This window comes from Ambystoma mexicanum, chromosome 13 (genome assembly GCF_040938575.1).
Source record: "Ambystoma mexicanum isolate Mex_15411 chromosome 13, UKY_AmexF1_1, whole genome shotgun sequence".
Lineage (NCBI taxonomy): Eukaryota > Metazoa > Chordata > Amphibia > Caudata > Ambystomatidae > Ambystoma > Ambystoma mexicanum.
The window spans coordinates 34,428,353-34,451,405 of record NC_090938.1 but is presented as its reverse complement, the minus strand read 5'-3'; the positions used below and the strand labels follow the sequence as shown (position 1 = coordinate 34,451,405).

Sequence of the window (23,053 nt, the reverse complement as noted above, 5' to 3'; positions counted from 1 at the left end):
ACCGTTACTCCTGGGGTATCTGGATATTCCTCTGAAGATAATAGTTACTCCCAAGAAGATTGACGGTTACTCCTGGGGTATCTGGATATTCCTCTGAAGATAATAGTTACTCCCAAGAAGATTGGCCGTTACTCCTGGGGTATCTGGATATTCCTCTGAAGATAATAGTTACTCCCAAGAAGATTGACCGTTACTCCTGGGGTATCTGGATATTCCTCTGAAGATAATAGTTACTCCCAAGAAGATTGACCGTTACTCCTGGGGTATCTGGATATTCCTCTGAAGATAATAGTTACTCCCAAGAAGATTGACCGTTACTCCTGGGGTATCTGGATATTCCTCTGAAGATAATAGTTACTCCCAAGAAGATTGACCGTTACTCCTGGGGTATCTGGATATTCCTCTGAAGATAATAGTTACTCCCAAGAAGATTGACCGTTACTCCTGGGGTATCTGGATATTCCTCTGAAGATAATAGTTACTCCCAAGAAGATTGACCGTTACTCCTGGGGGGACTGGTAGTTTCTCTGGAAGTGATTGGCGGCTACTCATGAGATGTCTGCACGTTATTCCTGGGGTGACTGGCCGTTTCTCTGGAGATGACTGCCAGGTGTTCCTGGGGTATCTGAGTTTTTCTCTGGATGTGAATGGCAGCTACTCTGGAGATGACTGCCAGGTGTTCCTGGGGTATCTGAGTGTTTCTCTGGATGTGAATGGCAGCTACTCGCGAGATGACTGCCAGGTGTTCCTGGGCTGAATGCCTGTTATTCCTGGGCTGACTATCAGTTTCTCTGGAGATGACTGCCAGGTGTTCCTGGGCTGAATGCCTGTTATTCCTGGGGTGACTATCAGTTTCTCTGGAGATGACTGCCAGGTGTTCCTGGGCTGAATGCCTGTTATTCCTGGGGTGACTATCAGTTTCTCTGGAGATGACTGCCAGGTGTTCCTGGGCTGAATGCCTGTTATTCCTGGGGTGACTATCAGTTTCTCTGGAGATGACTGCCAGGTGTTCCTGGGTATCTGAGTGTTTCTCTGGATGTGAATGGCAGCTACTCGGGAGATGACTGCCAGTTATTCCTGGGCTGAATACTTGTTATTCCTGGGGTGACTATCAGTTTCTCTGGAGATGACTGCCAGGTATTCCTGGGCTGAATGGCTGTTATTCCTGGGGTGACTATCAGTTTCTCTGGAGATGACTGCCAGGTGTTCCTGGGTATCTGAGTGTTTCTCTGGATGTGAATGGCAGCTACTCGGGAGATGACTGCCAGTTATTCCTGGGCTGAATACTTGTTATTCCTGGGGTGACTATCAGTTTCTCTGGAGATGACTGCCAGGTGTTCCTGGGCTGAATGCCTGTTATTCCTGGGGTGACTATCAGTTTCTCTGGAGATGACTGCCAGGTGTTCCTGGGCTGAATGCCTGTTATTCCTGGGGTGACTATCAGTTTCTCTGGAGATGACTGCCAGGTATTCCTGGGGTGAATGCCTGTTATTCCTGGGGTGACTATCAGTTTCTCTGGAGATGACTGCCAGGTGTTCCTGGGTATCTGAGTGTTTCTCTGGATGTGAATGGCAGCTACTCGGGAGATGACTGCCAGTTATTCCTGGGCTGAATACTTGTTATTCCTGGGGTGACTATCAGTTTCTCTGGAGATGACTGCCAGGTGTTCCTGGGCTGAATGCCTGTTATTCCTGGGGTGACTATCAGTTTCTCTGGAGATGACTGCCAGGTGTTCCTGGGCTGAATGCCTGTTATTCCTGGGGTGACTATCAGTTTCTCTGGAGATGACTGCCAGGTGTTCCTGGGTATCTGAGTGTTTCTCTGGATGTGAATGGCAGCTACTCGGGAGATGACTGCCAGTTATTCCTGGGCTGAATACTTGTTATTCCTGGGGTGACTATCAGTTTCTCTGGAGATGACTGCCAGGTGTTCCTGGGCTGAATGCCTGTTATTCCTGGGGTGACTATCAGTTTCTCTGGAGATGACTGCCAGGTGTTCCTGGGCTGAATGCCTGTTATTCCTGGGGTGACTATCAGTTTCTCTGGAGATGACTGCCAGGTATTCCTGGGCTGAATGCCTGTTATTCCTGGGGTGACTATCAGTTTCTCTGGAGATGACTGCCAGGTGTTCCTGGGTATCTGAGTGTTTCTCTGGATGTGAATGGCAGCTACTCGGGAGATGACTGCCAGTTATTCCTGGGCTGAATACTTGTTATTCCTGGGGTGACTATCAGTTTCTCTGGAGATGACTGCCAGGTGTTCCTGGGCTGAATGCCTGTTATTCCTGGGGTGACTATCAGTTTCTCTGGAGATGACTGCCAGGTGTTCCTGGGCTGAATGCCTGTTATTCCTGGGGTGACTATCAGTTTCTCTGGAGATGACTGCCAGGTGTTCCTGGGTATCTGAGTGTTTCTCTGGATGTGAATGGCAGCTACTCGGGAGATGACTGCCAGTTATTCCTGGGCTGAATACTTGTTATTCCTGGGGTGACTATCAGTTTCTCTGGAGATGACTGCCAGGTGTTCCTTGGCTGAATGCCTGTTATTCCTGGGGTGACTATCAGTTTCTCTGGAGATGACTGCCAGGTGTTCCTGGGGTATCTGAGTGTTTCTCTAGTGTTCACACCCCCGATTTCTCATTGTCTCTTTCCCATTGTCTGGGTCCTCTCTACTTACTTAGGGTATTTTCACACGTGTCACGTGACAGCCTGTCAACTTCTGGCATATGACACTTATCTGCATTTTGCATGGAGCCTGTCATTTCTGTCCCTTGGAATACCTGTGGTTTAAAATACTCCTCAGGTGCCTGACCTGCACCCTCCTTTTGAGCTACTGTCTCCTCTGGATGGGTATGAACAGTATTCTGACCATCAAGCGAGGATGATCTATCTGTTGATCCTAATTCTTTGCTTTGTGTTTTATTTTCACAGTGGATGCTCTTTTTAAAACTGCTTCTCTGTTCTTTGATTTTTTCTTGTTCATTTCCCCCCATTTGTTCTTCATCTTCACACACATGAATAGTCTGGTTCAACTCTAAATTGAACCACACTCCCTTTTTGTGTGTGTTGAAATTCCATATCTCATTTTTAAATCAGCAAGCAATTCAGTACCATTACTCAAAGGTGATTTATAAGCATTTTTTTTGTTCTAATCAGTCATTAGCTAGTCACTTATTGTCGCTACGCGCAAGATCACTCCTATGGCCTTCTGCACCTACACTTGGCTGTTGTCTTTGGACTGCACATAATTTTCCTATCTGTTCCAACAACATTTTGACGTGGGTCTCTAAGCATTGAAACCTAGCCATGTCTCTGCATTCCTATCTTTGTGGCCAAGGCCGGTAATTATTAAACATGCCCTGATTAGGCCTGTTCATATATCTCTCAGGAGATTGATTTCTATTTGTGTTACCTCTGAATTCATGTGACACAGGAGATGGAGAACGTGGAGTGACCATCCTTTGACCATGGTTGACTGGTGGTCGTGATTGGCTATATTGGCGAGGGACATACTTCATATTTTGTCTTTCATTTGATGAGAATTGTTCCCTATGCTGGTTTCCATTTTCAATTAATCTATCCACATATCTTGGTCTTTCTTGGTGGCCATATACCATTGTGTTAGGGTCAAATCTACCTTAGACCCCTAGTGTCTGGTACGGGCCATTGCACATTTGATATTGATTGTTAATTAGGCCCGGCACATCGTGGCGAAATCCCACTCTGGGTGAACTACCAAGATATCTAGGACTAATGTAAGAATTCTTATTGCTGGGATAAATGGACTAGAACATGGGTGTTTGGGGTGATGTCCTCTATGCAGGCATGCCCCTTTAATGAGGTGTTATGTCGTTCTTTGCCTGAGTTTGGGCTGATTCTAGCAGCATCTTTACAGATTTTACCTCCAAAATCGCTGGTGTGGATTCCATACTTTGGTTTTGTATCTTTATTCTTAGGCCCCTCCTTTCTATGACCAAATATCACTTCATATAGTTTGGTCCCCTGTTCTTTTATCCATTCTAGGGGGATTTCCCTGTCAAATTTACGAATTAACTGGAAGACAATTTCTTTTTGGAGCCCATAAAAGTATGCAGTCTTAATTCTACAGAGTTACGGTTAAATGCCACATCAAAGCGTGAAAATGCTCTATTCAAATTTTGAAGGTATTGGCGAGGGGACATATCTGGCTTTGCAGTCATAGTATAAGCTGCTTTTATTGGCATCCTGTATGGACTGCTAAGGTGAGAATTGATATCTAACCTCCTTCTCAAAACCCGCCCATGACAAATGTTCCTGTTCATTGAGACCACAAATGATACTAGCAGATGTTGCATCCAGGGTGAGGTGAAAGTACTGTCTATATTGTTCCCTAGGTATCTGCAGGGCTTTGATTATATCATGAACAGTCTCTAAATGGTCTTCCATGCAACAATCGCCTGGTTTAATTAAAGTCTTGATGGATTTAATAATTTTTATAGGACTGCATGGCGCATTCTGGGGTGTGTCATTTTGTCACTCATTCCTGTTCTCTTGTGGGCAAGAATGCTTGTGAATATTTGCCGATGATTCAGACCCCACCATTGGGTTATAACCAGGTCTGGCCAAGGGACAGCTGTTGGTACATTGTTTCCTTGGCAATAGCTGTGATTGAATACAGCTCCATTGAATGTAGTACCCGGTCGCTTTTCCTGAGATCTGAGATTAAATATTTGCTGTTCTAGGTTCGTGCACTATCCATGAAGTTGTTCTGCCTCATGACAGAATTCTTATCCCTGATCTTATTGATCATTGCTTGCAATTCGTTGATTTGTGTCTGAGACTGATTAAGCGGTTTGGCCTTTTTGTCCTTTTCTTCCAGTAATTTAAGAATCTCCTGTTCCGTAGCACGGCGTATTTTATCTTTCTCCCTGCCATCTTCTCGAAGGGCGTGCATTTCTGAAATTGCAACCTCTTTAGCTTGTCTCATGTCATCTAAAATTGCTTTTAAGTGGGTTCACTCTTGCTCACTCTCATTAAATCGTTTTCTTTCTCGGAGCCAATTGAATAGCAAGATCGCTGCATTTGGCTTGTAATTTCCGTTACTAGCTCCCTCAGCTTTAATTCCACTTTTAATTGCTGCACCTGATCAAATTCATTATCCAAACTGCATTGTAACTTCCTAATAACTTCACCGTCTTTCCCTTGCATCTTTATGGGTCCGTGTAGCAGAAACCACAGTTTTGCGCATAGTCTGATGATGCAGTTTTTCTCTTCTGTGCGTTCTGTCGCTCGGAATAACCTAAGGAGGCACACCAGCACAATGCTTCCTTCATTAAAAAAAATGTCAAATGCCTTGTTTCCTACCTCTCTGGTAATTCTGTTTTCCATAGTATCACATTTTCCAAGGACCCATTTTCATGGGTATAAAGCTTTGCCTAGAGGTAATCTGACAATTCAGAAAAGTATGCATGAATCTGGGACATGGCGGCACCATTGCCAATGACACTACAATGAGGGTTAAATGAGCACACAGAACTGCACTACCTCACAGTACTAATTCAATTAATGAGTGCACCATATGGTTATGCTGTGATGATATTTTATTTGTATTGCGCTCGTACACAAGAGTCTCATGCATTAGTTTATGGATTAGGATGCAAGGCCATGCCCAGTAAATTCCTGGCCAATACACCAAATCTGTAGGCGATATTTAGTGTAGGATTTCGTGGTATTTTGCAGTATTGTGCTATGGTGGTAATTTCAGAATACTGCTGATAATTATTTTTACGAGGGTCTCTAACATCAAACAAATACTGGATTTAATACACTCTGAATAAATGGCTCATTCTCTCCTGTGATGCTTTATTTACAACATCGCATTGATGCCCTTTTGGCTGCGTTTCAACAAATGTAAAGCATGTTGTAAAGCACGCTCCGCTGTAAAACACTCCTCTGACATCTGCCGCCTTTTTGAAGAACTCGACCTCGATGTCCTCGGTCTCACTGAGACATGGTTTACGGCCAGCTCTGTCACCAGCTTTGACACGCTCCTACCTGATGGCTACAAGATCCTCTCCGCGCCCAGCGTAGCCCTTAGCTTCCCTGGGTGGATTCCTGCCTCTATCATTTCTACACGGGCCTACTCCTCTTTTGAATGCCTCGTCTGCAGGCTCTCTCTCTCGCCTAGCCATTCCCTTACTGTGGCTACTATCTATCGGCCACCTGGTCAGGTTTCTTCCTTCCTCTCCGAGTGGGCGGACCTCTCCTCCTCACTCCTGGCCTCAACCACTCAACTCCTCCTCCTCGAGACTTCAACATCCACCTGGATGCCTCCTGTCCCCCCTCTGAACTCTTTCGCGACATCTGCAACTCCCTCTCCCTCACTATCCTCCCCTCTGGCCCGACTCACTCTGCAGGGCAACCTCTCGATGTTCTGATCTCTTCAGACCTTCCCCTCTCTATCCCTCTCTCTCCACTCCTCTCTCCTGGACTGACCACTTTCGCCTCTCCTCCCACCTCACCCTCCCTACCCCGCAGGCCAAGCCACCTCCATCACTGCCACCCACCTTTTCGGTCACCCGACCCATGAAGCGCGTGTCAGTTGAGGCTTTTGCTGTCACCTTCTCACCTCCTCCTCCCCCCCTGGCTGACTCTCACCCTGACACAGCCCTCTCCACTCTCCACTCTGCTATATCTGATACTCTTGACATCCTTGCCCCTGTCATGAGAATCCGCCTGAAGCCCAAAGCCAAGTGCAACTCCTGGTGCAACTCCTGGTACGACTCAGACCTCGTCAGCCTAAAACGTAAGTGCAGGGTTGCCGAGAGGAAATGGTGTGCTTCAAGTTCATCCTCTGACAAACTGGCCTACCACCTGCTGCAAAGGCAATACCGGCTCTTCGTCCTCACCAAGAAGAGAGCTCATATCCAAGCCCGCGTCTCTGCGGCATCTAACAACTCGGCTGAACTCTTTAAAATCTGCAAGGAACTGGCCAATCCTGCCACAGTTTCTACCTCTCCTGTCCCTTTCCAGGCCCTCTGCACGGCATTGGCCTCTCACTTTATTTCTAAAACTCAGGACATCCTATCCTCACTCTCCTCCTCTCACCCCCCTCCCGCTATTCCCTGCTCTTCCTCTGGCCCTTTTGCGGCCACCCCTCCTCCCTCTTTCTCTACCTTTCCCCTTTTCTCTAAAGACAAGGTTTCTAGAAAAGTCTGATCTATGAAAGTCTCATCGAAACAGGTTTACCCCTGTTCCTCCAAAACTATTAAGGATCACATCGACTCCCTAGCTCCTGCCCTGGCGGATTTCTGCCATCACTCCTTCGCCACTGGAGTCTTCCCTTCCCCCCTGAAGCACTCCCTTGTGCGCCCTCTCCTTAGGAAACCCTCTGCCGACCCCTCCTGCCCGGCTAACTATCGCCCAATCTCCATAACTCCCTTCCTGGGCAAGCTCCTGGAGAAACTGGCCATCTCCCAACTCAATCTCCACACTGAATCTGTTGGCTGTCTTCATGACCATCAGTCTGGCTTCAGAGCTGCCAGAAGCACGGAAACTGCTCTCCTGAACATCCGTGTAGACCGGCTCTCCAACCTCGACTCTAACACCCCTTGCGTTCTTATCCTGCTTGATCTCTCTTCTGCCTTTGACGCTGTCAATCATGCCATCCTGCTCAACCGTCTCCGTGACAACCTGGGTATCACTGGTCTTTCTCTGGCTTGGCTGACATCTTTCCTCTCCGACCGACCCTCCCAGGTCCAACTTGGGTCCTTCCTCTCCGACATCTTTTTCTCTACCTGTGGTGTCCCCCATGGATCTAACCTCTCTCCCTGGCTGTTCAACCAATACCTGGCACTCCTTGCCCACCACATCACCACTCTCTGTCTCAACTTTCAGTGCTATGCGGATGACACCCAGCTCATTTTCAGGCTTCCCTCGGGAACCTCCTCCTCCTCTCCTTCCCTCATCTCTGACTGTCTGTCTGCCGTCCAGGATTGGTGTGCCGCCAACGACCTCTGCCTTAATGCCAGTAAAACTGAGATTCTACTCATCGGCACACCCACTCCCTCCTTCCCTGCAGCTCTCTAGCCGGCCTCTCTTGGCCCTCCTCCCACTCCCACCTGCAAGGCAAAAAACCTTGGGGTCATCTTCGACTCTGCACTCTCCTTCTCCCCTCAGATCTCTGATGTCTCTAAGAGGTCACACTACCAGCTGCACCTCCTTAGAGGTATTCTTCCTTTCCTATCCTTCCCCCAGAAGCTCACTGTCTCCAGAGCCCTGGCCCTCTCCAAGCTGGACTACTGTAACAGCCTCTATCTAAATCTTCCTGCCTCCACTCTCAGCCCTCTGCAACTTATACAGAACAGGACTGCGAGACTTGTCCTTGGCCTCAAGCCCAGGGATCGTATCTCTCCCAGACTGAAATCTCTGCACTGGCTCCCAGTGGCTGCAAGCATTACATTCAAAACCCTCTGCATTGTACACAAGGCCTTCTGGGGCCGAAATACCTTCAACTCTCTCTTCCTAAATACCTTCCTTCTCGAGCTCTTCGATCATCTGCCTCCAACTCCCTTGGGATCAGTCACTTCTCCAAGCAACGAGTTGGTGGCAGATCACTCTCTTCGGCAGGGGCCTCTCTCTGGAACAGCCTTCCTGCCTCCCTGAAACTCGAGGAGAACCACCTCCGGTTCTGGAAACACCTCAAAACCTTCCTCTTTGCTTCTGCCTTCTCTCCTCCCCTCCCTTGCTGAACTCCTGACCGAAAGTGCACTGGTTACCTGGCCACCCTTCTGATCTCTGGCCCAGGCCCTGTCAACTGCCCACCTGCACTGCCTCCCTGGCAACCTCTGCACTTGGGAACTGTTTTCTGTATCCCTTCAGTCCCCTTTCCAGCACTTTGTCTGCACTTCCTTGCACTTGCCTGTTTTTTTTTAATGTGTTTTATTTATCTTATTTATTCCACTTCCCATGCACTGCACTTTCCCCTCTACCTTTCCCCCCTTGCACTCTTCCTTTTTTCCCCCTTCCCACGCACTTGCGCGATCTGAATGACACCTAGCCTAGTAAGATCGTTGTCTGTCCTCTCTTTGTTCCCCCCCTTGCCTCGTCACGCCTTGAAACACTTGTGTATAGACGCGTTATAAATGCCATATCATATCATATCAAAGGAAATACAAAAACATTCATTCAGCCTCTCTAAGTAAAACAATTTACTGCGGCCAACTTTGTTTTGAGATATTTCTTACTGCACGTTTATCTCTCTATGCATGTCAAATCAAAGAGACTGAATGCAGAAGAAATATAATGAGACTAAATTACCTTTTCGAACTTGTTCTTTATCATAATCTTTATGATAAAGTTCTTTATCGTGCTCAGCTCATGCGAATCAACTAACTATTCCGAGATCCAAACTACAGAAAGCAGGGTGTAGTAGCTGTCACTAAGATCTGAACCCTCATTCTGAACCTTCTGAAAAAATCTGAAAATGTTTTTTGTACAAAAATGACGAAATGCATCTCCCGTCACCTCCCTATATCTTCTCTCCAACATCACCTAACTGCATTCTCTACTTTCCAACATACATGTTCCATTACTATCTGTGTACTTTTCTTGGCTCAGAATTGTTAATTTACTCCTATCATAATTGTACATTTCTACTGCTTCTTTGATGTAACTGCATTTACCTAACCTAATTTACCTAACCACGGTTAAAGCTCACTGTACCTGTCAACATTTGCGCCCAGATGCCTCAGGGTTAGGTGTACTATACAAATATCTAAATAAATTAGAATTATGCAAGTTACACAGAGCGACGCGTACACCCACGTTATACTTCAAAATGTGAGCAAAGTTTTTCTTGCAATGGCTTTCAACACTCTATCTGTGATAATGTGCCAAGCTCTGCCAAATCAACCAACCTCGACTTTGCACAAAACTTGGCAGGAAAAATACACTTTGAATAACAGCAAGACTTTGAGAAGTATAAACACAGTTTTAAATGCACATTTCGAAATTCTAATGCACTGCCTAAAAATGAACTGAATTATTGAATTTGTGCTACATAGTATGATTCACTACACCAGCACCTCAATTAACAGATAATTACCTAGGTTAAGCTGGCGATATTCCCAGACTCAGCTTGGCAGTGTTCCAGGGTCATTCACAGCTAAGGTTGCTCGAGATTTTTCAGCCCTTCTAAAGATTGCCAACCCAGGAAAGAGACGGCCTTAGTTTCAGCCCAGTAGACAGTCAGCCCAGCAGATAGTCAGCCCAGCACCAGCCTTCTGCTCCTCCATCAGTGAGTGCAAGAAAAGAAATGCCCCTCTAACTCTGCCTGAAACCCTTTTCATCAAACCCCTCATCAGTCAAGAGCGCCTCCCCTTGGCCAGATGCTCCCACTGAAACATCACACAAATGCATTGCTGAACAGAACTTGCTACATCTTTCTTGCGCTTGCGGCTCCAACACAATGATCTGTCCTTATGAGCGGATCTTCACATTCCTCAGCTTACAACACAGATCCAGCCGGCACGTTTAAATCATTATTTTCTTTCCCATTATATGAGCTTCATGCATTTTGCTCAATCTGCATCCAGCTTATTTCATGGATTAATTTGCACTAAATCTTATTATGGGAATCTGTTACATGTTAAATGGGGTTGGGTTAATTAGTATATTAGATTCATGTTATCTTTATTTTTTAGTGCAGCCCAGCCCATTAAAAGAGCATCATGGAGCAAAGTGATCATTTTCTAGCATGTGCTCTGTGCATTGGCATCTATTTAAATTCAGCCTGAGACTCAAACTCTTGAGTCCAGTAATGAGTCTCACACCCTTGGCCCTAGCTAAAGTTCAAACCCTCGCCTTAATGTGAATGATGAAATGCAGGGTCTGGATGTTGAAATGCAGAGCCTAGATTCTTCCTACAACTAACAGGAACGTGATGGGAATGGGAGCCCAATGTGCGATGGGGTTACTTGGTTGGGGCTTGGGTATTTAGCAAAAGCTTCAAATGACTGGCAGCACCTTGGCAATGATGAGAAGTGTTATAAGAGTAATGAGCAGGGTTTTGAGACTGAGGGGTGCAGTGGGCCATAACCATTAACCCCTCATGTGAGAGGGTTGAATAATAGGTGATGAGTAGTGATTTGACAGTGTCATGTGAAGAATCAGATATGATTCTCCCCGGAAACCCTCCTCATGCGGCCAGGGAAAGGCAGATGCTTCCTGATGCCGACCCTGGGGGTGGTGTACTGCTACTGCGGGAGGATCACATGGGGGGGGGGTTGACCAGGAAGACTGGCAAAAATCCCATTTCAACTTCCCCTATAATCCTACCATTTTGATGTCTCTTTGTCAGACTGTTGAAGTTGAAAAACGTAACTTTAGTGGAAGAAACTACAGATCCCAGAATCATCGAGGCACCGAGGCAAAGGCTGAAGAAGCATGTAGGTATAGTAGTCAGGCAATTAAGCCTAGCAGCCATTGTAGGAGTCAGACAATTGAACCTAATAGCTCACACCTGAAACCTGTTAAGCAAGCTGGGAGGCATAAAAGGCCGCAGCCAGAAAAGAGTAGAAGGAGCTGGAATGAGGACTGGAAGGCTAGTTGGAGTAGCAGTAGTAAAGAAGAAGCACAAGGCTTGTAAATCATGGCAAAGTGGCAGAATAGAAGCAATACCGGAGCATGGAGACCGTAGATTTCATCTGCAAGCTCTGAGAGAGTCCTTTTCTGTAAAACTCTGAATTGCAGAGGCTGCGCAGTGAAAGACGTGCAGAAGTCTTGGTTTTCCCCATGTGAGCCGCAGAAGTGCTGCAGGAGACTAAGGCTAGAAGTGGGAGGCGAGCCAAAGGTCTCAGGAGAAAAGTCAGGGAAGCAGTGTGACCCTCAGGACCAGTATGACTGAAGCCGGTAAGTGAAGCACAGTGTTCAGATGCACTGCACACGCCTTGCCAGTAACTGTAACTAGCTCCTGATTGACTTGTGTTAGAGTTAATGCGAGAAAGCCTTGCTGTTGCATTAGAAGTCTTCCCATCAGTGAAGTTGCAGCCCTCGCACATAAAGTTGAAGACTCTTGTTCTGGTGAGAAGCTAAACCATTTGCATTCTGTTGTTGATGTATCCAAGACTTTTTGCTGTACAACAAAGCAGTCGTGTGTCTCTTATAAAGAAAGCACTTCCTAAACTTTACCGAATACCGAACTTTGTCTATACACAAGTTGCAAGTAGCAGAGTGAAAACTATAACAAAGGGAAATCGCCTGTGCCTAATTATAACTCCTGAAAGAAGCCTGAACTTCATTCTTTACTATTACACGGGAACGCAATGTTTTGTATCAACTTTAAACCTTGGAAGCTGCCTGAAATATGGGTCGGTATGTGCCTTCTTAGGTTTTCACAGTGAAAATTGAACTCTGTATTGTATCCAGACGTGACATTTAAACTATCCTAAGAAGTGAAGAGGCTAAACATTTTAACAAGAAGAACAAGCAACACCAAAGCCAGTAGACCTCCCCTTTTCAGAGTGAAACGTCTTTTGCCAAGCATTACAAAACAACCTAACGGTTTGTTAAGGTTGTTAACAATTAAGTGGCATAGATGTAAGTACCCCATTATTACCAGAAGCTAGGAAAGTGGCACAGAAGATTTTGGGTGGTTACTTGTACTGATACCTGTTGCAAGGGTGTGTGCAAAGCTGGGGAAGGAGAAACAAATGCTTGTGAAGAATACAATGAAGTAGAAAACATCCTGTAGTGCAACAGACTGCTGAAGCTAAAATGGAAAGAGTCCTGTCAGCAGAAGCAGGTTGTTCTTGTGGTATTTAGACTGACTGAAGAGGCAGGGAGGCTGCCCCTTTTAAGAAAGCCATTAGAAGGAAGAGTGCCTTGTCTACCCGAAGAGGCTGAGTGTCTGGTCAGAATCTATCTAAAAGTCATAAACACTAAATCAGTAGTAGTTACACTTGAACTGTGGTGGTGTATACAACTGTCAGTAGATGTCACAACAAAGTGGTCAAAGCAGTATTGAGCAAAGACAACTGTTTTCATAGCCCCCACAGTAAACGTGTGGTGGTTGAAAGTAGAAGCAGCAGAACAACCTGGCAAATATACCAAGTGTACAATTGTAACAGAAGAAATTGTCCAGAAGTGTATATCATGGACATTTGAAGAATATCACACTTTATTTGAACTGTAGAAATGTACCTAGAAGTAGTGATCAGTGATCATCATAACCAGGAATACCATTGGTGCTATTTTTCTTTCTTGAAGTTGGAAGGGGATCTTTTCATACAAGGATAAAGAATGGCTACAAGTGGATTTTTGTTTTGTGAACTTTGTTTTGCACTTTCAAGAAATGGTTTAAAACCTCTCTTTTCTTTTATTGAACTTTTGAAAGTGACTTTTGAAGCCTGGGGAAGGGAGGTTACCCAGGATAGGAGGAGGCCATAAGGACATTGGGCCTCATTACGGGTCTGGCAGTAACCATGCCTGTGCTACCGGCAGTTTGCTGCCGGACCTATAAATATTTACCAGCACCTGACTTGCTGGTAACACCGGGGGATTACAACCCCGGCAGCCGGGAAGTCAGGTGCCAGTAAAATGTTGATCCCCATTCCTATAGAGTCCCATTGGACTCTATGGGAGTGGGGACCACGGAAGCACCGGCATCAGTAATAACCGTACCGGTGCTTCTGTGAAACTCCGCGGGTGGGTGCCGGTCTGCCTGTAATGTTAGACCTGCCGTGTAGGAGGGCACCCGCCCGACAGAGTTATAGTGTGCCAGTTCAGAAACACCGGTGCCGGTAAGCTTACTGGCACTGTGTGTTTCCGGAATGGCATGCCTGTAATGAGGCCCATTGTGTTTACATTGTTTATTTTATTGTGTTGTTTTACCATTTCCTTTGTATGTTTGTTGTTTAGTGTGACGGCCAGTTTTCCCATGCTAGAGAATGGTCTTAGTCTTTAGACTAGGGAAGGAATTCCTCTGTAGAGTCGGGCAAGCACGGTATTATTTCAGTATAATTTCATTAATAAAATGGCCTATTTTTAGAATTCTACAAGCAGTTGTCCGCCTCACAGTCATCATCGTCATTCGGCAGCAGCAAACACCTGACGTGAAGCTTCGTCACCATGGAAACAGCAGTTTATTCTGCCAAGTTCGGAAATTGTTTTGAAACCTTTAGAATAGTAAATATTTGGAGGTGTGGACCCATCTGGAAAGAGGTGAGCTCCCTCGTACAGTATGAGTGAAAAAGCAGGTCAGGTCGGCTGTCTTTGCGTCAGGTTTCAGAAGACCTCCCTTATCCCCATAAGGCCTCTTCCATGTCTGGCCAGAGTCCGGATCCTCATTTATTCTGAGCGGATCAGTCCAGATCCCACTTGAACAAAGTGCACCGGTTTGTTGACTTTTGTGTGGGCAAACATGACCCACCATTACAAGCTTGGCAGCGCTGTTGACTTGTAGGCCTTGGTCAATGACACTTTCCAGACACACCCGCTTCATTTCCCGTACTTCCATAAAACGTTCAACTGAGGTGCACAGAGGGGTCAGATAGTGAACAATATGCAAGATTGGGTATAAGGAGCTGTTGGATAAATCAGTTCTGGGATGCCATTCCAGTGAGGGTTTTTAAAAAGACCCTATCATCCACTCCGATGTTACATTATTCCCTTGGTGTGCTATTAAACAGGATATTTTGGAAACAAAATGAATGAAAGTGAGTGTTAATTAGCATGAGTGTTGGCTCCATTAAAAAGCATGGTGAGACCATGTAGGATCGATTGGAGAAGCTTGATGAGGCTGTATGGACTGGCCCAGAGAAGGTTGCAAAGACTGATCGGTCCTCAAAGGTTTGCAGAGGCTCCAATAAGGTGGTTCGTAAAAGCTTGTCCATATTATGTTGATTTATGCATACGGCTCCCATGATCAATCAGCTTTGACTATGCTATCTCAGGCTGATGGGAGTTGTAGTACAAAATATCTGGAGAGCTAAACATTTCAGACCTATGTTAGTGGAATACTTTCTGAGAGTGTGTGAAGTGTGCAGCAATGAGGAGAACTTTCTAGAATTCTTCATTTGTCATTTACTTTGATACACTCATGTAGAAGCACCCGTCCTTTTCCAAGCCTCCATCCCTCAGTCTTTCAATCGGGCAGATCATGTTATTGTTAAGAGTGTTGATGTTCGTGCAGCCGCTTCAGCTCACTAAAGCCTGCTTCTTTATTTGTGCGTATAGACTGTAAGGGATCAAGAGTAAGACTCGTACACAGTGGCGTGGTAAGTGTTGGATATAGACTTCCATTTTGAAGAAAATAATAAAAAGATTAGGAGTAATCCTTTCTATCCCTAATCCTGAAAGGAGTTTCCTTGTCTCAACAGAACTAAGCAAAGTCTGTGTCAGGATATTCAACAAAAGAGCGTCTGCCATCCTGTGTCCAAAAACCCTAAACTGACCCTTATACTCTAAACTCAATATAATGTGTACAAGGTGTAAGACAAGCGTGGTATAAAGAGATAACACAGATAGACTTGGAAAACCTTTATTGTTGATGGTCAGGATGGAAAAATACCTATCTTGCCCTAACTCTACGGTGGGAACGTTCCCCAATGAAAAGAAAACTAAGGGAAGTCTAAGTCTGTCTGCCAAAAGTAAACGACTGTCTGTGTCAAAACCTATGCTTGCCCTCACTTCTACAAAGTAATAGAGTGTGTGGGATTTGGCCAACTTAATAGTGTTCAAAGCAAAGTCAATGTGAATATGCAGCACTTCCTCGGCTCCCTTCCCCAAGTTCAAGCCACTCGGGATAAGAAGGTTCCACAAGTTCTCAGGATTCACTTGGCAAAACTCACAATACCTTTCCTTATCTGGAGATTCACTTCTTCACAGGGTCTCTCAGGCTTCCCTGGTCTCGAACCTAGACCCTCCTGGTTATCCTTCAATGTACCAATGTTCAAAGTTAGTTTCCATATACAAAAGTAAAGTTCACAACAGTTCCATCAGAAAATATCACTCATTCGTTGCTTGCGGGACTCCATTCCCCATGCAAAGCCAAGTCATTCTGACTTTCAACTTCCGTATCTCAAATGATTCCTTCTTTCACTTAGGCCTCCCTTAGTCATTGCACAATTTGCAGACTGCATGGTACACCAATTACAGGTCGCACAACCACGAGCCTAGCTTTGTTGAAGTCTTTCGTTTGGTCTTTAATGTGGGGTCTCTTCCGCCCTCCAGACCAAACTTCTGCCTGGGGGCCACCCCAATGCTTCTCAAAGTGCATAGTTCCTTTCACAGTTTCTTTAGGCCTCTCAGGGTTCACTTCCCCAAGCTTAGGCACCTCTGGTCTCATCGGTTCACCACAAATTCGTAAAAACACAAAGTTCACTCACAATATCTCTTTAGTCGTTTTTGCCGCTGTGCTCTGTGTCCAAGTTCATATGGCTCCCCTATATTCGTGGAGCTTTCAAAAGGATTTCAGTCATGCTCACACTTCACTCGTGCACAGCTCCCCTGCCGCAGCAATGCTTCTTCAAAAGGATTTCTATTTTGCTCACACTTTGCTTGTGCACAGCTCCCCTGCCACAGCAGTGCTTGTTTTCCTTCACAGAGACTTTCAAATGCGTATACCATTATACTTGATCACTCTGCTACTTAATATCCTTTCATCCGTTCTTTCTCATTGTTCATATCTCAGCGGTATCTCGACAACCTTCGGGAACGAGTGCTCTCTCACTCGTGATCACCCCGCTACTAAGTATACTTCTTAACGAGTGCTGGGCTTCTTTCACTTCAGAAACTCAGTGGTCATGGTTTTCGCCGCTCCTTCCTTCAGCGGCTTTGCCGTCTGAGGTCAGGGGGAATAATACCATTACTGCGCCCCCATAACTGCGACTGGCGAAAAATGCTGGTTTTCTTTTTTTTTCAACCCCCTTTACAGCACATATATATGTGAGAGGGGGGTATGGTATATAATACAAGTAGGGAGTGCTGGGGTCTCCCCCCACATATATGTGTGGTGTAAAAGGGGTCAAAATAAAAATAAAAGTCTGCATTTTTAAGGTTGCAGTAATGGGGGCCGCAGTAATGACATAGATTCAGGTCAGGGTCTCTCCGCCGCCGCCTCAGGCCCTCCTGGGCCTTCTGCTTTGCCCAGGGGAACAAGCACCTCTCTGGCCAAATGGAGTACAGTATTAATACACCCCACGGCTCCAGTCTGACAATTCCTCTGGCTCTCTGTAGATACAACCTTCTCACAGCACCTTCTTCTGCTACACTCAGCAGTCTTACGCTCTCCGTGGCCTTGGTTTGGGCAGCTCTGGCTCTGCTGCTTCTACTTCTCGCCGTCCAACTCACTCTACTCGCCCCACTCGCTCGCTTTGCCAAACAAGTGTGTTCCTTTTATATCCATCTGAGTAGTTAACAGGCTGCAGGTGGGCATAGATTAAAATCGATTGCCTGACCCTGGCTGAAATCGTTAGTGGGACAAGACCATTGGGGAAGATGGTTGGCTTTGATCTGCATCTTCTTCATCCAAGTACCATAGTGGCATTTGTAATGGGAAATCTGCACTCCTCTTGATTTCCTCTTCTTTGTCTCAGTATGTTCACAGAAATTACAGGAGTTAAGAAAATAGGACTGACAATAACCCATAAAGGTTATTGGAGGGGAGGTCACAATCAGGAAGTGGGGGGTACCATGTCTCAGCCTTAGGTACCCTCTTTCCAATCCCCAAGAACCCTCCACTCAGATGGTCCTCCCTCGCTTGTCCGCCCCTAGTGTCGGGATCCAAAAGTGATGGCCCTTCCCTGGCCACCTGTACAGAGGAGGTTGAGAAAGACCCTTAGGTTTTCCACAAAGGAGATTTCTGTACGCTATGAATGTTCCACTAGAGAAAGGGATCCTCACTTTCCCTATGTTTCTTCTAGTCTTTCAATGTCTATCCGGTGCCTCCGGACAAAGGTCAAAAATGTTCCAATGTTCCAAACTAAAAGGGAGGATCCTCCCCAGCATTTCATTTTTCTTCCTATATTTCACATCACAGGCCCTCATTCCGAGTATGGTGGTAGTCATGTCGCTATTTGCGCCATCACTGCCTCCCATACCGGTACCGACTCCGGTTTGGTACAATGGGGACTTACTGGTCCATTCCGACCTTGGAGGGACCGGTAAATCCCCATTTACCAAACCATTCCCCTTTCCCATTTGAGCCCCCATAGGGCTCAATGGGAATGGGAAGGGTGCAAATAACGGGCCGGCGTATGCCAAGCCCGTTATTTGCGCCCAGGTCCTTTAACGGGTCACGTCCTTAACACCTGGTCAGACCAGGTGTTAAGGAAGGGACCCGGTAAGGGGCCTCGTAGTAGGGCGGTAAGGGATTACCGGTCTCCTTACCGGTGCCCGGTATCCCTTACCGCCCTACTCGGAGTGAGGGCCACAGTTTCAAAAGGGGGGTGGGGGATGACTCCTCCCTTGAGTTTCTCTACTTGTTATACTTCCACCGTTTTAACGAAAATACCTTGTTCCCTTGATTCCTTCTGTCTGCAAGACTCTATACCTTAACCCAGTTTGGCTTCACTGCAGGGTGCTGCATTTTCCCTTCAGTTTCCTTTAAATACAGTTCTTTTGAATGTTCAGTTTCTGACACTTTGTGACTGTTACTCGTTCTGTCCCTGGTATACTCTCCTGCTGGGGTATTTGCAACTTTCTTATTGATCTTTAGAAGAGGTATGATTCTTCCCTTTTGTATTAGTTTATCACTGTTCCACAATTTCAGATTCACTTCTCTTCTCACTACTGGTTTACTCTCCTGTCAGAGTATCATAGCTTTTTATCTCCCTCTCCTGGGTGTGAGTCCAATACTCACTTTTTGCCCGGTTCACTAACCTGCCAGGGATTTTCCGTTCTCCATTCACTCTTTCTTTTTCAATTCCTTCTTTGATGTATTGGGTCACTGACCCTTTCTTAACATTGTTCGCATTTGTATAATTTTCTTCAATGGTTTTAATTGGTCTCTCTGGCGCCGCTAATGCATGATGATATTCACCCTCGGGTACCCTGGTAACCAGTTCGCTCTCCCTGGTCTTACCGGGTCGGCTTTGGTGTTCCTCACGTCTTTCCTTCTACTTCTGTTTTGGTCCGCTGACTGGGCGTGCGTCCCATCAGCTGTTTGGCTCTCACTTTGCCTTCCTCTGTTCCAGGAGGCTCCAGCTGCCCTTGGCCATAAAGATGTGAACTTATTTCGGTTTGGTCTCCGTGCGTTCGTGTCGGCCTCTGTGCTGCTTCTCACAGTCTGCTCGACTCTGGTGTTCCGACCAGTTCAGAACAAGTTGCAAACAGCTTCAGTCCCTGCCACACTCTCATATTCTGGTCAGTTGTGGCAATCTTAAACTTCCAGGCATTGGTTAACTTTTTCCAAAGACTAGAATGCAGCATTTGCTTTCCGCTTCTAGTGATCTTTAGTACTCCAGCCCTCTCCTTTGTCTGTGTTTCTAAACAAAGGGGAATGCACATATGATCGGTGTTTAGTCATGACTAGAAGTTCTATGCTTACATTACAATATGCCGTACTGTAAAGCCGCAAAGGCACATGAGTGTTATTAAGAGTTACATCTGAAGGATTATTCTGATCTACTACTTTTCTATCTCTGTGGAGTTTGTCCTCCCCTACGTGGTCCTCCCGCAGATAGCCACCCCCAGGGTCAGAGTTTGGTAGCTTCTGCCTTTGCCTAGCCACGGAAGGGGAGCTTCTGTCCAGAGAACCAGTGACAATATTGCTAGATTCATCACAAGGTTTAGGAGTTACTGCACATGTTGGATCACAGGAGTCTTTATCGAGCAATTGGGGCCAAGCGGTCACAACTTTGGCTGTGACCAGCAAGCAAACATTGACTTTTTTAGTTGACCAAATGTTGTGGTCCAAGGCAAATCCATTCATTATTAGAGGCTGTTAAAGCATTATATAAATTATTGTATGACTAACAAAACAAAAGGGCCTTGTGTAACTCAGTGAGAATACGCCCGGCTGCATCGCTCTGGTTTTATCAAACGTCATTGCTTAAATTTGAAAAAGAAAATACCTAAAAGAATGGTCTTGGTGCCCCATTCTGATTTTTTTTTCGTTTTAATCTCCTCCCACAGGACATGTACGGTTTATCGACTATGAATATGCAGGGTACAATTATCAAGCCTTCGACATCGCCAACCACTTCAACGAATTCCCAGGTGAGTGGAACCCGCCCACGCAGAGTGTTATCCCTTGTTCAGACTACGTCCGTGATTTAGGCTCCACAAAATATGATGTCTTACAATTTGAGACAGATTCCCCTCTGGCCACATTGGTTACGATCCAAATGGCATCCAGGCATGCAGCCCTCCCCACGCCCACTCACACATTTGGTCCTGCCTTTCAATGGGACCCTACCTGTGGATCCAGGTAGCAGCGTACCCTTGCAGCACTATGTCCCACTGAGTCGCTTTCATGAGAAAGACTCTTGTAAACTCTATGGATGATCATCTCTATCGTTTCTTCCATTCCCAGGCATAAATGACATGGACTATAGACTGCTTCCCAGTCAAGACACCCAGCTCCAGTGGCTCAGACACTATCTGGAGGCCTACAAGCAGATCCGACAAGATGTTGGAGCGGTGACCGACAAAGAAGTGGAGACACTCTATGTTCAAGTCAACCGCTTCTGTTTGGTGAGACCCATACTGCCAGGGCATTAACTTGTAGCTTGTTAAGTGTTTCGGGAGGCGGCTAGGGGGGCAGATGTGTGGCATGTTGACAATACAGAGCCTTCTGCACTGTTACTTAAGCTCCATATTTCTCAAACAAGTGATGCTAGAAGCAATTTCTACATGTATATCCTTTTAAAGTCTTTTCATACAAATTATTTTCTTCATATCAATTATCTCTTTCAACAAAAGCACTACTGCTACTAATTATTCCTACTTATGGACATTGAAAAGTGTTGATATAAGTTTATGGGCACTTCTCTCATTAGTTGTTAACTGTCCAATGTTCTGAATTATGACAACAAACAGAAGTAAACCACAACATATATATGTTTCCAGAATTGTTCACGATCATATGCAGTTCTCCAATCCATCAAACATGAAACCCTTTATACTCCAAACACATATTAATACAGGTAGGCTGGGAGGATAGCTCAAGGGCCATGCGTTTGTCTTGGAACCAAGACAACGCTTAGCAACACAGGTGCGAATCCTGGTCTCGCACTTAGGAACTGGTCTCCGGTATTAAATGCGTTATGAAAGAACAATCATAATTATAAAGTTTAAGTAATACAGCGGTTAATCCAGTGTGTTCTCCTTCCATTTACATGTTTCTATCATCTCTTCTACTTTGGGCATTCATCAGGATGTTTACTCTGTTTTGTTTTATCCCTACAGCATTATTTATAGAAAACACCAATCAGTCAAATGTTCTCTTTGCATGGTTTACTCCAGGCGTGTTCAACTCTAGTCCTTGATGGGCTCTTAAATGAATATCCATGAGATACATTTGCATGCAATTGATCTAAACTGAATACATTTACATAGTTAATAGTTAGCCTAAAATGCTGGTAGTTTGTAGGCACGAGGGTAGAGAGCTTTGCACCATTAGTTTATTCCATTTCCCTAGTATATTTCTTTCTCCCATTAATCCAGTGGTTTATTACTTCAGGTGCTATCGTTACCTTTTCTAAACATAGGTTCTATATATTATTCTTCTCCTGCTCTTTCCATTTGGGTACGAGTTCTATATGCGTTCCTCTTTTCAGTCTATGTTGATTCTTCCACTTAAATGCCATTGGCGACCTGTCTGTGGTGGTTACTGTAAGGCGCTAACTGCGGCTCCGTAAGATACACATTGCATTTTGGTCAAAGTCTCCTCCCAGGACTGGACGGCATGAAGTGCCAGGACTACAGTTTCTTCCTCTGACATACGTTGGGTTTGGAGAAGTTGGTCATATTGCTGTCACCGAGTCCATTGCTGGGCTCTGCAGACCTCCAGTGGGATAACCAAGGATACTGGGTGCTTTTGAAAACTGCCAGATGATGGGCTCAATCGTGGTCTGGGGAGCAACCCCTTGTCACCCTACCTTAGTCCTTGTCTCAGGGCAGCAGACTGACATTGCCACCAGACACTTCTAACCAGCATCTAACTGTGGGAGTGGGCAGAGCCTACAATGATTTCTTATGGGAATTCAGGAAGAACATACATGCCCTTGGACCTTAAGGGGTTAAGAGGAATGGCAGTCACACTGAACCGGCTGCGAGTGCCTGCTCGGCTCACCTCGTTCGGGTACAGGAATCCCTTATACATCTATATAGGGGAAGAGCGTGACCTGAATTGGGATGGGTAACTCGACAGTCACCCATACGTCCATGCCTCACACGAGGCCTCCACTCCAGAGGGTGGGTGCAAGGGCCAAAGTCCTATAAAACCCCACAAGTTTAGGTGTTTGGAAAGGGAGCAGGAGACCGGAAAGTAGAGGCAGGAGTTTCTTTCAAGAAGGTTGAAAGAGGGACCATGCAAGCATGTCAGGGAGGGTTAAATTGTAACTGTGAGCGCCACTTGCATTGCTCCCATGGCAAGCAGTGCTCACAATGAAAAGTAAACGATGCTGGGGATGCCAGCATGCCAGGCAGCATTTACTCACTCTGCACTGCAGGGTGCAAATGTGAAGGGCAAAAGGCGGTGTACATGCATGTATGCTGCCCTTTGCCCTTCATATTTGCACCCCACAGTGCAAATGACGAACATTTGGTGGCAGGGAGCTGCTTATGTTAAAGTGATAACTCAAATCTGTCTACCACTCTGCCATCCGCTCCCTCTGCCTTCTCTCACCTCTTGACTCCATCTCCTCTTCTCTCACCTCTCTAGGTTGGCTCTCTTTTCACTCCCAGCTCAAATTCAAGTTCCTCTGTCTTATCTTCAAATCCCTCTATGGTCTTGCCTCCCCTACCTTTCCCCCCTTCTTAATTTCCATACCCCTTCTCGTACTCTCCGCTCTGCAAATCTTTTCCTACTCTCTCCACCTCCACCACCCTGTGCCTCCTCCCGCTTCTGCTTTTT

At 45.8% G+C, this 23,053-nt stretch overlaps 1 protein-coding gene across 1 annotated transcript in view; it reads left to right on the top strand.

The window, feature by feature from the left end:
• Positions 1 to 23,053, top strand: part of ETNK2 (ethanolamine kinase 2) — a 174,411-nt gene that overhangs the window by 91,714 nt on the left and 59,644 nt on the right. The window contains exons 5-6 of the mRNA XM_069633105.1: positions 20,110 to 20,193; positions 20,510 to 20,670. Coding sequence (XP_069489206.1) covers positions 20,110 to 20,193; positions 20,510 to 20,670 — 245 coding nt within the window. The remainder of the gene's footprint in view (positions 1 to 20,109; positions 20,194 to 20,509; positions 20,671 to 23,053) is intronic.